The sequence below is a fragment of the Eumetopias jubatus genome, unplaced genomic scaffold, assembly GCF_037043125.1.
Source record: "Eumetopias jubatus isolate StellerSeaLion01/CBP00866 unplaced genomic scaffold, mEumJub1_p1.0 scaffold_8, whole genome shotgun sequence".
Lineage (NCBI taxonomy): Eukaryota > Metazoa > Chordata > Mammalia > Carnivora > Otariidae > Eumetopias > Eumetopias jubatus.
In genome coordinates this window covers 96,536,818-96,551,425 of record NW_028274814.1, presented here as the reverse complement: position 1 = coordinate 96,551,425, position 14,608 = coordinate 96,536,818, and the positions used below count along the sequence as shown (strand labels likewise).

At 41.0% G+C, this 14,608-nt stretch overlaps 1 protein-coding gene across 1 annotated transcript in view; it reads left to right on the top strand.

Annotated features, from left to right (window-relative positions):
- Window positions 1-14,608, top strand: part of PTPRR (protein tyrosine phosphatase receptor type R) — a 240,372-nt gene that overhangs the window by 147,301 nt on the left and 78,463 nt on the right. Inside the window, exon 6 of the mRNA XM_028110864.2 lies at window positions 4,956-5,218. Within this exon, the coding sequence (XP_027966665.1) occupies window positions 4,956-5,218 (263 nt within the window). The remainder of the gene's footprint in view (window positions 1-4,955; window positions 5,219-14,608) is intronic.

The following is a 14,608-nucleotide window of genomic DNA, read 5'->3' as shown; positions in this document are numbered from 1 at the left end:
CTTGTGAACATCTGCTTCGGGCCACAAAGGGGATGATGATGAAAATGCCTATATTATCTTTTACTGGGTGTAGTTTTCCCACATCTGTCTCTTCTGGAAGCCTGTGAATTCTCAGAAGTTAGAGTTGTGTGCTGTCTTTGCACCTGCAATGTTGCTTCTGGAATGTAGTAGCAATTGACTCATGTCTACTCAACTAAAGAAATGAATGAATGAACTCTTTCAGAACTAACTGTAAAATACTGTAAAGAAAATACAACGGGCTGTTAGTTGATGGCAACATTTTAAAATTGGAACATATTTTAACTCAAACAGATGTTTTGTGTTACTTACTTAAGGGATTATTTTTTTATTGAAATATACCTGCCATTATAGCATTGTGGAAGTTTAACGTGTACACTTATGAGATTTTTTTAAATGAAAATTATAAGCAGCAAAAGAGCTTTATAGGATTTTTTGGTAGCTTTCCTCCCATTTCTGTGTTCCTCTGGCTCTCTTCTTCCTGCTATTATTTTTTATCTCTTGGTATAGTTTGACTTTTACAGTTCCTCTCTTGTTCAATATTCCTGTTTTCCTTTTCCAAATGACCAAATGACTTTATGCATCCTGAGATTCAAACAAGGTAAAACCAAAGCTACTGATTTACCATTCTATAATAAGCTTTTAGGTTGAACTTTGCAACAAAGTGCGTTCACAGAGAGAAATATGCATATGCTATATTCCAGGCTTTGATCTGCACAGAGAAGAATCTCTGACACATTTTTCCAGAGGCTTTGGGAAAGGCGTAGAGAAGAAAGATGTGGGGATTTAGAAGAAACAGTAGAGTCGAATGATCACAGGCATTAAGTCAAGAAAGTTGGATTCTAGACTTTATTTCTAGCCTTCCGGAAGTCATTCAAGTGTTCTGAGTCTAAATGTGAAATAAGGAGATTATACCAGATGATTTTTAAGAGCCCTTATCCCAGTTTCTCAACAGTGGTACTATTGACATTTAGGACTGGGTGATTCTACTGGGGGAAGAGGGTCTGTCCTGGGCACTGTAGGGTATCTAGCAGCATCTCTAGCCTCTGCCCACTAGATGCCAACAGCGCCTCACCACACACCCCAGTATGACAACCAAACACAGCTCTGGACGTTGCCAAATTGCCCCCAAAGGGCTAATGCCCAGCTGGTTGAGAACTACTCCCTCACAGCTTAATTCCATGATGACGGCCCCATTGCCTGGTCTCAATGTCTTCAATTCTTTCCACATTTTGCCAGACAGCCCAATCTCTCTCTTGAGGATTTTTCAAAGTGCCTTATAAGCATTATATATTCTCCCGGTTCTGCTTTTCCCTAATTAAAGATGTAAATCAATTTGTACACATACTATGTAGATTAAAAAGTTGACCTATCACCAGAGATGAAGTAAACAGTTGACTGTAAAATGTGTGACAAAGGTCCTTCATCAAGAACATAAGCTCTTAAAGTAAAGAAGGACTTTGGACTAGAGCTTGTTCTACACCAATAAAACCATAAAAGTGACCTGTCAAGAGCTATCGAGAAGGCTGATATTTCCTTGGCTTTCTCATTTTCATTTTTGAAATCTGCTTCTCCAAAACCCAAATGTAAACAGGCAAGCACATGCTCTGATGTACATATTATATTTAGATGTGAAGAACTTAGAATATATAATATATGCAGTATCTTTTATTAAAGATATTTTTGTAAAGGTACAGATGTATTTGTTTCTCTTCTCATTCAGGAAAATGACTGGCTTGCAATTAAAAAATAAAAAGCTAGGGGTGCCTGGCTGGCTCAGTTGGAGGAGCATGTGACTCTTGATCTCGGGGTTGTGAGTTCAAGCCCCACGTTGGGTGTAGAGATTACTTAAATAAACAAATATTTTTTAAAATAGTAATAAATTAAAAAATGAAAAAAGCTAAAAATTTAAAAATAATAAAAAGCTATCCCACCTTAAATTCTGTTGCCTCATCTTTTAGTAATTACATATTTAACTTAGCAGATGTGTGTTATCTGATTGGTACTGTTCTAAGGTGGGTTTTGTTTGTGCAGAGTGGTGACCAAGTGCCTTTTGAGGGTTATAGAAACTGAAGAGAAGCAGTAAATTAAAAACCTCCCAATCCTTAGGGCATGATGCACTGGGTAAGGATATTTATCTTTAATATTTTCTATCCTATAGGTTGTACAAGTCTAATTAGAGTAAGAAGATTTGTCACTTAGTATTAGACATCTTTTGTTTTTCTTATGCAGTAATATTTCTCACAGGAATATTTAGCACCCATCGCTTTCAAGAATTTAAGATTTAGCTTTACCTTACTTTTGTCAATGAACACCACCAGTATAAAAGTTTCCGGTTTATGAGGAAGTGAACAGATAAAAGACAATAAGGATTCCTTTTCATCTCCTGTCAGTTCAATTCATAAGATCCATTTCTAGTTATACTCCCTATGTGCATAGTCCTTTTCCTTAAAGAGAGCTTTCAATCCACAAAGAATCAATTTGGTGGTGTTAAACCTCAGTGGTGAGAACCACATCTGCCGCAGACTCTTTCAGAGTCCATCTTTAAGAATTATGGCACGGCGAAGAGAACACCAGAGGTAACGTAAGGTGGTGGGAAGTGCATGGGTCTGCGAGTCAGAACTGCCTTAGGGCCTGGGTCTGACCCGGCTGGCTGCTGGCTTTGGGCAAGCCATATTATTCAGCTAAACAGCAATTTTATAAGTGTATAATTAGGTCAGAAAGACCTTTAGTGACCATTCAAACTCCGATTCCCTCCGTATCCCTAATTTAAAAGTCACTTAATGTACAGTCATTCCTATTTCTTACCTCTCTGCCCAAACTTCTCTCTTCTTACTATAACCTGAGATGTTGGATCTGAGACATAATTAAATTTCATCGTTGCCCTATTTTTACATAATTCCAAAGCTCCCTTTTCTATCACAATTTCTAGTTCTTCAGTTCTTAATTTTGAGTCATCTTTCTTGTACTTGGAGTAAATTTTTTTCAGGAAATGTACACAGGTATCATATTTCCTGAGACCTTATGCATTTGAAACATTCTTCCTGTTGGTTTCATTCACACGAACTTCAGTTTATCAAGGTGTGGAATTCATGCATTTTTTGCAATATGCATTTTTTTCTCAGTCACAAAAACTGCTCTGTTTTCTCCTCACATTTATTCTTCTTTCAAAGGACATACTTTTTAACTGAGAACTTTTTTTAAAAAAGATCTTATTTATTTATTTGTCAAAGAGAGAGAGCACAAGCAGGGGAAGCAGCAGGTAGAGGGAGGAGCAGGCTTCCCACGGAGCAGGGAGCCCAGTGAGGGGCTCGATCCCAGGACCCTGAGATCATGACCTGAGCTGAAGGCAGATGCTTAACCAACTGAGCCACTCAGCCATCCCTAACTGAGAACTTTTTTCACTCCATATCCCTAATTTCATAAGAACAAGGGTGCAGTTTATTTTGTCCAGAACAGAATACTCTGGACCTCTCACGATACGTGACATTAGGTGGGCACCGAAAATAGTTCTGAAGACTCACTTCTCTCTCCTTTAGTCTGGTTTATTGTTTACAGTGACTTTTCTCTGACAATTTGGTCCACAGAGTGTCCCAGCAAAGTCAGTCTGATACCTTTAAATGTTTAAAAATGACAATCCTACCGTTTCTGAATTGAACTAGCCATTCCAGAAAGGGGTCTGAGAATGGAGAAAGTGGTATGTTTGCATTTTCCTACATGCATTAAAAATTTAAAAAGGAGAGGGGTGCCTGGGTGGCTCAGTCGGTTAAGCGTCTGCCTTCAGCTCAGGTCATAATCTTGGGGTCCTGTGATGGAGCCCTGCATTGGGCTCCCTGCTCAGCAGGGAGTCTGCTCCTCTACCCCTCCCAGTCTCGCTCTCAAATAAATAAATAAATAATCTTTAAAAACAATTTAAAAGGGGAAAGAGGTTAAAAAATAAAATTCTGGTTATCCAAATTATCCTTGGATAGGTGCCCTAAATTTAATTTTTTGAAGAAGTTACCAGATATTCAAGTTACTACATGACTAGTGGGGATATTTACCAACACAAGAAATTACGATTTATAGGGGCACCTGGGTGGCTCAGTCCTTAAGCGTCTGCCTTCGGCTCAGGTCATGATCCCAGGGTCCTGGGATCGAGTCCCGCATCAGGCTCCCTGCTCAGCGGGAAGTCTGCTTCCCCCCTCCCACTCCCCTTGCTTGTGTTCCTTCTGTTGCTGTGTCTCTCTCTGTCAAATAAATAAATACAATCTTAAAAAAATAATAAAATAAAAAAGAAATTACGATATATAGCATAACTATTTTTTCACTAATTTTTTTTAAGATTGTATTTATTTTTTGACAGAGAGAGACAGCGAGAGAGGGTACACAAGCAGGGGGAGTGGGAGAGGGAGAAGCAGGCTTCCCGCGGAGCAGGGAGCCCAACGCGGGGCTCGATCCCAGGACCCCGGGATCATGACCTGAGCCGAAGGCAGACACTTAAAGACTGAGCCACCCAGGCGCCCCTTTTCACTAATATTTTATAAGATTTTCTTCTCACATGTTGTACTGGATGCAGAGGTCTATTTCTATAAATGTCATAAGCCCTTATTTCATGGCTATTCCTTCGATCAGCCTTCCCTTTCAGTCATTTTTAGTAAAAACTTGCATGTGAATCAAACTGACATCTGGCACTTTTATAAAATTAGCCAATTTTCTTTTGAATATATATTTGAGGACTAGATTCATGGACATATTTATTTAATAACTAGAAATACCAACTATATCCTTTTTGAGAAAAATCTCAGTACCACACAACTGAGAAATCATTCTAGAAGGCTTTGCTTGGGTATATTATCATTAAACCTCCATTTTAGTTTGTCTTCTGGGTTGGGGTGGAGGAGATCATATTTTGTTGTTCAGTGTGAAAAAACAAGCCTGTATATCTCCTTCTATAGATTCTTTACAGATTAAAAGAAAAATTTCAGCTTTCCTTGCGACAAGATAAAGAGAAAAACCAGGAGATCCACCTATCGCCCATTGCATTACAACCAGCACAGTCTGAGGCAAAGGTGGTCAACAGCATGGTCCAGCCCGAGCAAGCCCCAGAGGTGCTGAATGTGGTTGTGGACCCGCAAGGCCGGTACACTCCTGAGATCAAAGCTACCACCTCTGTCTGTGCTTCTCCTTTCAAAATGAAGCCCATAGGACTTCAGGAGAGGTAAGAGCTTTTCTGTATCCCGCTACAGGTTGCTTTTTTTTTTTTTTAAAGAATATTCACCAATTAAAAATGATAGAAGCAGAGATGATTGGCATCTTGGGTAAAATTGCTCACCACCAAAGGGACACCAGGAGGTGTAGTCTTTCTTGTCCCCCCAAAGAATCTAGCTGTGTTACAAAAATCTTTTAGTTACATCAGATTCTCTTTAGCTAGTGGAGACCCAAGCCACAGTCATCTTCAACTCCAGGACAGCTTCTGTAATCACTTATTGGGTACATTTTGAGGGCTGCGGATGTAATACTCTCTTCTTTAATTGTCATCAAAACTCTGGTAGGCAGAAGGACTAGAAATAAACTTAGGGTATTTCCTGACAAAGTCCACATTGTTTGGAGTAAGGTAGAAACGCTCAATGTCACAGATAATTTTTTTTATAAAGTTTTCCCTCTGCTTCCTTTGAGCAAATGAACAGTAAATATCTCAAGATCCATGATATTGTTTCTGTTGCCTTACCTGCCTTTGCGATGTACTTATGCTGACATTCTCATTTAAAGCAAAGCCAACATGGGGCGCCTGGGTGGCTCAGTCAGTTGAGCATCTGACTCTTGATTTCAGCTCAGGTCACGATCTTGGGGTCCTGGGATCAAGCCCTGTGTCGTGGTCCATGCTCAGCGGGGAGTCTGCTTGAGGATTCTCTCTCTCTCCCCCTGCCACTCCCCCAACTCATGCTCTCACTCTCTAAAAGAAGTAAATAAATCTTTTTAAAAAAAATAAAAATAAATAAAGCAAAATCAACATATGAAAACCAGGATATGCAAGGTATATAAATGAGGGGCTAATTCTTTACTTCCTCAAAATATTAAGTAAATCTTCCCCATAGAATTTCTTAAAATAAGAAGCTTCCTGTTTATATTTAAAATATAATTGATATTATATCTAATATTGCATGTCAGGGTAGTGGGGAAAGTGAGAGGCTTTCAAGGTACACTCCCTGGTTCATTCTCCTCTTACTTTCCTATATCTTCATTTTCTGTCACTGTCCTTTTTGTTGCCTTAGGTTTTTAGATCACATCTCTAAATTTTTATTATATTTCCTATAACACACACACACACACACACACACGTCACATCCCTTCAGAAAATATAAGAACTTCAGAAGACAAGGTGGTGATTCAAATTTTTTTGTTAAGTATTACTAAAAAACAGTGAATGAAGTAAAAAGAAAGGTATTGTTGCAGTGATCTCCAAAGTCCTGTAAAGGGAGAACATCTGACTCCGTAACAGAAGAAGAATGGAGAGCAATCAAATCTTCCTCATCCCCCAAAATACTAGTTGGTTTCTGGATGGATCCATGTGGGTCTCCAGGTACCATTTTCTTAGTTGGGCACCACTAGATTGCTGTCTTGGGCTGTAGATGAGATGGAACTTTCTCCCTGAGGCCAATCAGGAATCGAGAGAACTGGATGCCAGACCCAGCTCCACCATTGCTGAATTCAGTGGCTTCATGTGAGTCATGCACCTATCTGGGCCTCACTTTCCTCATCTGTGATATGAAGGGGTAAACTTGACTTCTTTGCTTCCTTCAGGCTCTTTGTCTTTTGTCACCCCAATTAGTTTTATACATTGATGTTTGCCTCAAAGAAAACCTTAAAGCAGGTGTCTGGGCATTGGTGATGTACCAAGGGCGGGGTGATCGAAGAGATCTGCTCAGATGAAAGCAATAAGGTGGTCATTTTCTATAGATGATTTAAACATGATAATAAACCTACCTAGAAGTCAGACTAACTTTTATTACCATCATGCACCACCAATTCTAAGCAAGGCCAGCAGTTAAATCCCCTAAGGAATGCCTACTGCCAGAATTTTGCCTTTTGTAGGCCGCTGCTGGGCATGTTTGAATTTCAAAAGCATAAGGTTAAGTATCTCTTTCTTCATTTAAATAGAGTGAATGTTTGAGAAGGGAGAGTACCGAGACGGTGTCCGACTCATCTTTATGGTCCACATGGGGAACTCTAGCAAAGCCAAGTGTGTAATCAGTGTCAGAGAGCTTCCCTGACATCTGGTCTATAAACTTCCCTGGATCCCCACCTATCACCTCCCACTTCCTTCCCACCTCAGAGAAAGAGAAAGCTACTCTGTCCACAAAGGCTCCTGGTCATGCCCTGTCAATCCTGATAACTTACTCCATCAGTTTTCCTTCTCTTTTTTCAACTGTGCCCTCTTTGCTAATGCAAAGATTGTAAGAATGGTATCAGGACTAGCTTGCATTACATATTTCACATGTATTATTTCATCTTCCTGCCTGATCTAGTCCTCTTCTTCCATTCCGACTGTATACTCTTCAGATTCATCTTGCTATAACACTATCCGCATTAGATGACTCTGCTGTGTAGAAGTCCTCAAAAGCTTCCCTGTGCCTGCAGGCTTAAGCACAGACCACCTCGCTGGGCCTCGGAGGTCCTACGCCATTGGTCCCTGGTCCTTCTTTCCAAATGTGTTTGCCACTACCCCCAAAAATAAACCTTCCATTCCATCCACTCTGTTCTCCAGGGTGCTGGGTTCCTGTCCACATCTGCATCTTTGTTCACCTGGTCCCTATTCTCTCTCCTTCTACTCCTTCTTCTTCTCCATCTATCTCTAGTCTCCAAATCCCAGCCCAAACTTACCTCCTACCATTGACTGTGACACCTATCCATAACCACGTGGAGTCTTCACACCTCTGAATTCTCACATGTACCACTCCCCTAACAGTGATTTTCATTAGAGCATAACTCAGAAAGGGACTAAAACTGGTTTTCAAGTAGTTTGTCCTATCCCTTGACCAGCTTGGAAGACCGTTAAGGATGGGTGCAAGCTCAAGATACTCTTGTGTATCCCATGGTTCCTGTGACCCTGGTACACTGTAAACACTACAAAATTATGGAGTTAATTAATTAATGTGCATTTGCATCTGGAGAGCTCGTGTATTTCCAAAGAGCCTTCCATAAGAACAAATGGCCTATGATAAACTACAGAGCTGAGTCTCTGTGCTAATGTTACGTCTGACATTCACTGAGTAAGTGATTCAACATGTTAATTAAGTCCTTTGTTGCGTAGTTTTCACAATGTACAAAATAGGTTTGATAATATCTGTACTGCCTTTTTTCAAAGGACATAATAAAATTAACAATCAATAGAAAATGGCATTTTGTCTGCGAGAAGGAAAAGGAAATCTAGTATTCTTTGTATTTTGTTCTATGTTCCCATTCCATGAGCCTATACTAACAGGTCAGTTACATTTTTGAACCTGGGAGAGTTGAAACTTTTTTTTTTTTAACTGAATTGATAAAGTTGAGCCTGCCATTTAACATCATAAATATTTATTTTATTTTATTTTTTTCATAAATATTTTTTAAACTGTCAATTGACTTACAGTTTTTCTCATCCTATTTATGAATCTATGTTTATGAACTTGACCATTTAATGTAATTATCCGATTAAATCTACTCTCACCTAACAAATGAATTCATTTCCCACGGGGAGTCCATGAATTGAAGAGGTACATCCAGAGGCCTGCCCCACACCTATTGCGTGTAAAACTTGGAACTTGTTTGTTCACCTTTGATGAGGAGAGCGGCAGGTGCCTTGCGCAGCTCTTGTGACAGTTAAGCTAAACAATGCCCGTCCCGTGGCTGGCACAGCAGGAGCCATCGCTAGCTCCTGTTCTTTTCTCTTGCCACATCCCTGTCTTCCTCAGAGTCCCTGCTTGTCACTCTCAAGGAAACTGTGTACAAGCCAGGTTCCAAATGTCCAGTAAACCAAAGATCACATTCAGACCCTAGAAGGATACGTTTTCTTCTGTTGGGAAAACAGAGAACTTGTAAATGTGAATTCCTGCACATTTCCCCTTTAGGCTACTGTGCGACAGCCAATTTTATGGAAAGGAAATTAATAGGCAGACAAGGAAATTCACATTATTTCCTCATTTGATTTTTCATTAGGAATGAAAGTGAGCAAGGGCAGTTAAGGAAATGTCCATCGCTGTGATCAGTTAACGGGCCAAGAGAAATACGGCATAATGGAGGGTTTTTTTTTTATTGCAGCTGAAGCCTCCACAGGCCTCCAAGGGTTGTCAATACCCGATGAATAAACATTCTCTAACTTCTCTTAAACTGTACCTTAATAGGGTTTATTTTGGTCCATAAATACTGTGCAATGATGATGTAACACCCAGATGTGTGATTTTAAAGGTTTTTTTAAAGGCTGAGCCTGGGAGATTTCTATCAAAGCTAAAAAGATGTCTGCTATAGAGGAAGCAATGAAAACATGAGCCTGACCAAGAAAATGTTGAGTATTCTACACCTAAACAAAAAGTTTTGTTTACTATAATTTCCTCCAGGCAAGGTGGAATGTTCCGACTTCTGTCCCCTGCTCTCCCTAGTGGAGAAACATTTCAGTGCTCAGAAATTTTGACTTAGAAGATACCTAACTGCTTCTCAACTAATCTCTCTTTGGGAAATACAAGAAAAGGAAAGCGTATAGAATAGACACAGCTGAATATCAGGGTACAAAGTATACAAAAATATCCTGGAAATTATAATCTGTATTCATGAAATAGACCCATCAGTGAAAACGGAGCCAACTCCCTCACTTTCTGTCTAGGGAAACGGAGACCCAGAATCTTCTCTTTTAGGTCTTGGGGAGAAAAGCCTAGCCTGGGACAAGGAGTCTTGTCCAAGTGATTTATTGAGAGGATGCTCTCAGGAGAAGCCTAAAGGGAAGTAGGGGATGCAGAACAGGGGAAAAGAAGCCGAGCAAAGAGGTGGTTTCAGCTGACAGCTGATCGCAGCCTGTTCACACAGGGAGCCCTGAAACTTGAGTGGTACCTCACGGAACAGTTGTTGCACCTCGAGGCAAACAGGATGGGCATCTGTACCCCCATGTCAGCCAACCATTGACTGCAGGCCATCCCGGGGACGGCAGAAGCATAACTTTGTAGGCACCTCTGGCCTGGGCCACTCCCATCAGCCAAGGGTGATTCTCCAGAGAAGCGGCGCCTGTGTGCCATTCACATCCAACACTCGCAGCATGGGGGCGGGGAGAGGGGTAGGGCCGCAGGCTGGCGAAGGCGATCTGGGTGGGGCACCAACCACTTTACTACACTGGCCAAAGGTGACGACACTAGTTACAGCAGAGCTAGGTTTACACTCCGGGTTTCCTTGATCTTTCCTGTGATACACAAACCAGGTAGCCTCCTTCTAATAAACACCCGTCGTTCTGAGGGAACCTATGACCCAACACCACCGAACACTGTCTATCACCCACGACTCATTTTTTCAGCCTGACAATATGGGAATCGTAGCATAACACATAACAAGCAACCATTTAGAAGTTAATCCGAATTTAATTCCAAGTAACATCAATCAAAACAACAACTCAATAACGTTTACTGACCCTTTACATGCACGATCTCATTTAATCCTCATAAGGGACTTATTATCCCCTCCTTATGGTGAGGAGTGGACGCTCAGAGAGTTTAAGTTACTGCCCAAATAACATAATAGTAAGTTACTGGGCTTGTGAGAGTGACAAATAGAATTTCAGCCCAAGAAATTTGGCTCCAGAGCCTGTACTCCTAACAAGTACTATACTGGAGTTGGGGGGTAGGGGGGAGGCGTGGGGAGTGCATTCCTATATTCTATGGAAAATCAGTAAAAAATAGATTACAAATCAATGTCTAAGTAGGTATATTATGGAGTGTTATTACTCCGTTATTCCTCTTAGCAAATTTCATGCTTGGCTTTCAGCGTGTTTTTCGGATCCCAAACAAGTAAAATTCCATGTCGTGAGGTACATTTAAAACACACAAGTGGAGCACCGTCTCACTCCCTGTCTCGCTCACTGCCAGTCTCAGCCTTTCCTCCATCTGGTTGTTCCCAGACGCCGGGTGGATATCCAACATAAATCTTCATATAACCATTATGTTCTACCTCCTCCTAACTGACACAGTTGACAGAATTTTAAGCTTCCCTTATTTTTGATTATCATACCCTTATAAAGTACTGTTATGGGGATGTCCAGAGCTGGGGAGGCCTTGGAAATATGCACAAGCCCTTTGCTTACAGTGAACATTGAACTCTTTCATCTTTATTTGTAGGATAGGCAATGGTTGCATTTTTTTGGAGGTGTGTTGGGATTCTGAAGGGTTAGGAAAAAAAACTTTAAAGCATTCCTTATTTAAACAAACACACACCAGGATTTAGAAAATGGAGGCAGAAGTTTTGAAATCTCCTCAAAAATTAATGGCAAGTCATGAGACAAAAGGTGATCATGGTGAATGAGAGAAATGACAGGGGATACAACCCAGGGTGGAAAGAGCAGAAGCCAAGATCTGCTTTGAAGGAATTAAAAGTAGTAGAGTTCTGGGGCGCCTGGGTGATGCAGTCAGTTAAGCATCGGACTCTTGGTTTCAGCTCAGGGTCCTGATCTCAGGATGGTGAGGTCGAGCCCCAGGTCAGGTCAGCACACAGCAGGGAATCTGCTTAAGACTCCTCCCTCTGTCCCTTCCCCAGCCCTGCACACACGTGTGTGTGTGCACGTGCGCATGCCCTCTCTCGCTCTCTCTCTCTCAAATAAATAAATCTTTAGAATAAATAAATAAAAGTAGTAGAGTGAGTTCTGTCTATAAAAGGTAAAAATTGGCCACCACTTGTTGGTGAACAAAGACCTAGCTTCTCTCCAAGCAGACCGAAGTGTTTGAGCCCTGGGTGGCCCCCGGTGGAATCACAAGGAGTTTAAGTCCCACTGGGTCCCCCTCTCTGTGTCTTCCACCAGACCACGCATGACCCAGGCTCCTGCATCCTGAGATTCAAGCAGAAAAGGTTTCTCAGCATGCCATCCCCACCCATCTTTCAACACCCGTTAACTTGCAGATCTGATCCTGGACACTGGCTTCCAGCTTTACTAGGTGATCTCCGTTTCCACTGCCCTGATGGGGGGCAAAGCCCAATTCTTTTCTGGGAACTCTTAGAGCCATTCCGGAGGCTCTGACCTATTTTGGAGTAAATTAGGCTTATTTCCCCTAGCTGCATAATGTTAGCATCTCTATAGAGTTCTCCCTTGTCCTGCCCCTAAAGAAGAGGTTGTTGCAGTATAATGTTTTGAGGCTTACTAATTCCCCTACCCGTGATCAAATTAGAGTTTTCCTATGGAGAGTCCTAAATGCGGGGCTTTTTCAAATGAGATTACAAGTCTTTGCTAGGGGACCATGTTCCAGGTCTAGATGTACAGGTTGACAGAATTAGGTGAAATGGCCTTTTTTGTAGAAGCGTTTTAATCAGGGCAGGCACAGACGATTCCCAGAGTACGTCTTGTCTCCTATTTTGAGAGAGACCAGCTCTGAATTTTCGTTACTGTGTCAGGGGATTGTTTTTTTACCTTGCAGGCAGACGGTTGCCTTTGGAGTTCTTTGAAATGTGTCATAAAGCTACAGCTCACAGTTCTGCTCTGTGCATTTTCTGGACTTCTCGAACATTGTTTTCCTACGAAGTGATGCTCTACTCTGTTCTCATCAGATTTCGCCAGCTATTGATAACATGACCTCTATAGCAAAACACTGAAAAATCACAGATTACCCACAGCAGGTGACTTTAGCAAAATTATTTTTCAACTGATGGATTTGGGTTTTTTTGTTTCTTTGTTTTTTTTTTTTTAACCTGGACGTGTATCACAAACGTTAAAATGTCATTTCCATTCAGTAATGCCTCCTGATTATCTGGATGTAATTTAAACAAGATGGGAGGGCTCTGTTCTCCCACACTTTCTGAAGCCGGCCTGGATGAAGCCTATCGTAGTACGTGCAAATAGTACCCTCTAGTGGAGAACTGCATGTTGAGGCCATTATTAGCCAGTGTCATCTAGGGAAAAGGAAGCTCATTCTTGTTTCTGTTTAAAAAAAAAAAAAAAAATCCATAATGACTTGTAATGTCCTCTCTGCCAGGTGAGGCATAATCTTGTTTGGCAGATACTTTAGAAAAAGGTCTCGGTGTAGTGATGCAAGAGCTGTAACTTGAGAAATAACAAATTGGTATGAACACTTCCATTTGAAAATGATGTGCTTTCTAACAATGCTTACCATCCAATCATTTTCATTTCTCATTCAATCCACAAGTAATTTTAAAGACAGTGGGTCAAAGGAAATTAATATTGTCAAATGTGGATTATAATATATAAAGCCTTTTACTCAGGAGCCAATTTTTATTCTAAATCAGAGGTTAGATTGTGAGCCTCGATAACTCCCCCTTTTCCCAGGCCCAGCCATCCTGCCTGACCCACCCCTCAGTCCCCTCCTTTTCTCTCTTGATGCTGATTTCCCCGCATGGTGGGGTCTCTAGCACCATGCCTGACACATACTACCTATGCTATGAATATTTGTTAAATTTTGATATGAAACAAAGGAACAAGTCCTTAAAATGAGCTTAATTTTATGGAAAAAATTACTTCAAATACAAAGCAAAACAGATGATCCCTGTCATCTCCGCGTTGGCCTACAGATGTGAGTCTCTGGTGCTGGAGGGTCGCCTGGCCTCGTTAACCACCATGAGGGAAGAGTCTGAGCTGCTTTCTTTGCATGTCCTCGATATCACCCTGCACCACTAAGGAGAGCCTATAACAACCCTTCTTGCCCTGCTCTCAATATAGTTTCCTGAATGATTAGTTTTATTCTTGTTATGTTTTATTTGCCATTGCCTCTTGACTTCTACAGTAGTATTTTGCGACTAAATCCCCCTTCAGAAGAATATTCTTCTTTTGATAGAAACAAGTAAGAATTTTAAATCCACTTTAATCAATAATGATTGTAGGAATGATTAAGTGCTATGACAGTGAATACATTAAAAGTATGGCAAAGACCTACCACAGCCTGAAAGAACTACCTCAAATGTGTATCCTTAGCCATGTGAGGTCTCCAATGGGTGCTCAACACTGCTCAGAAAGATGTTGCTTTTCTCAGTTAGCTCTTTCTCATTGCCCCAGGCAGTTTTTCCAAATTTGCTCTGCTCTCCTTAAATTCCCTTTCCCCATCCCATCCATAGAAAAAACAAGACCTCTGTGAATAAACTATCTCTACATCACCTCTCCTCCCCTTCCCAGACTCCACAAATATCTCCTCTCTCTCTCTCTCTCTCTCTCTCTCTCTCTTTCACCCCCCCCACACACACCCCCCACACACAAATCAAATCTCCTAGGAACTCATTTATCTGTTTCCTTGCTTCCTAGTTCCACACATATAGTAAGGGTTCTTAAATATTGGCCGAATAATACAAAGTTAGCCTTACTCATCAGAGTTAGATTTACTCATCTGTTTCAGTTCTGAAATGTCCATTTAGTTCTAGAAAATCCCAGCACATGGAAAAC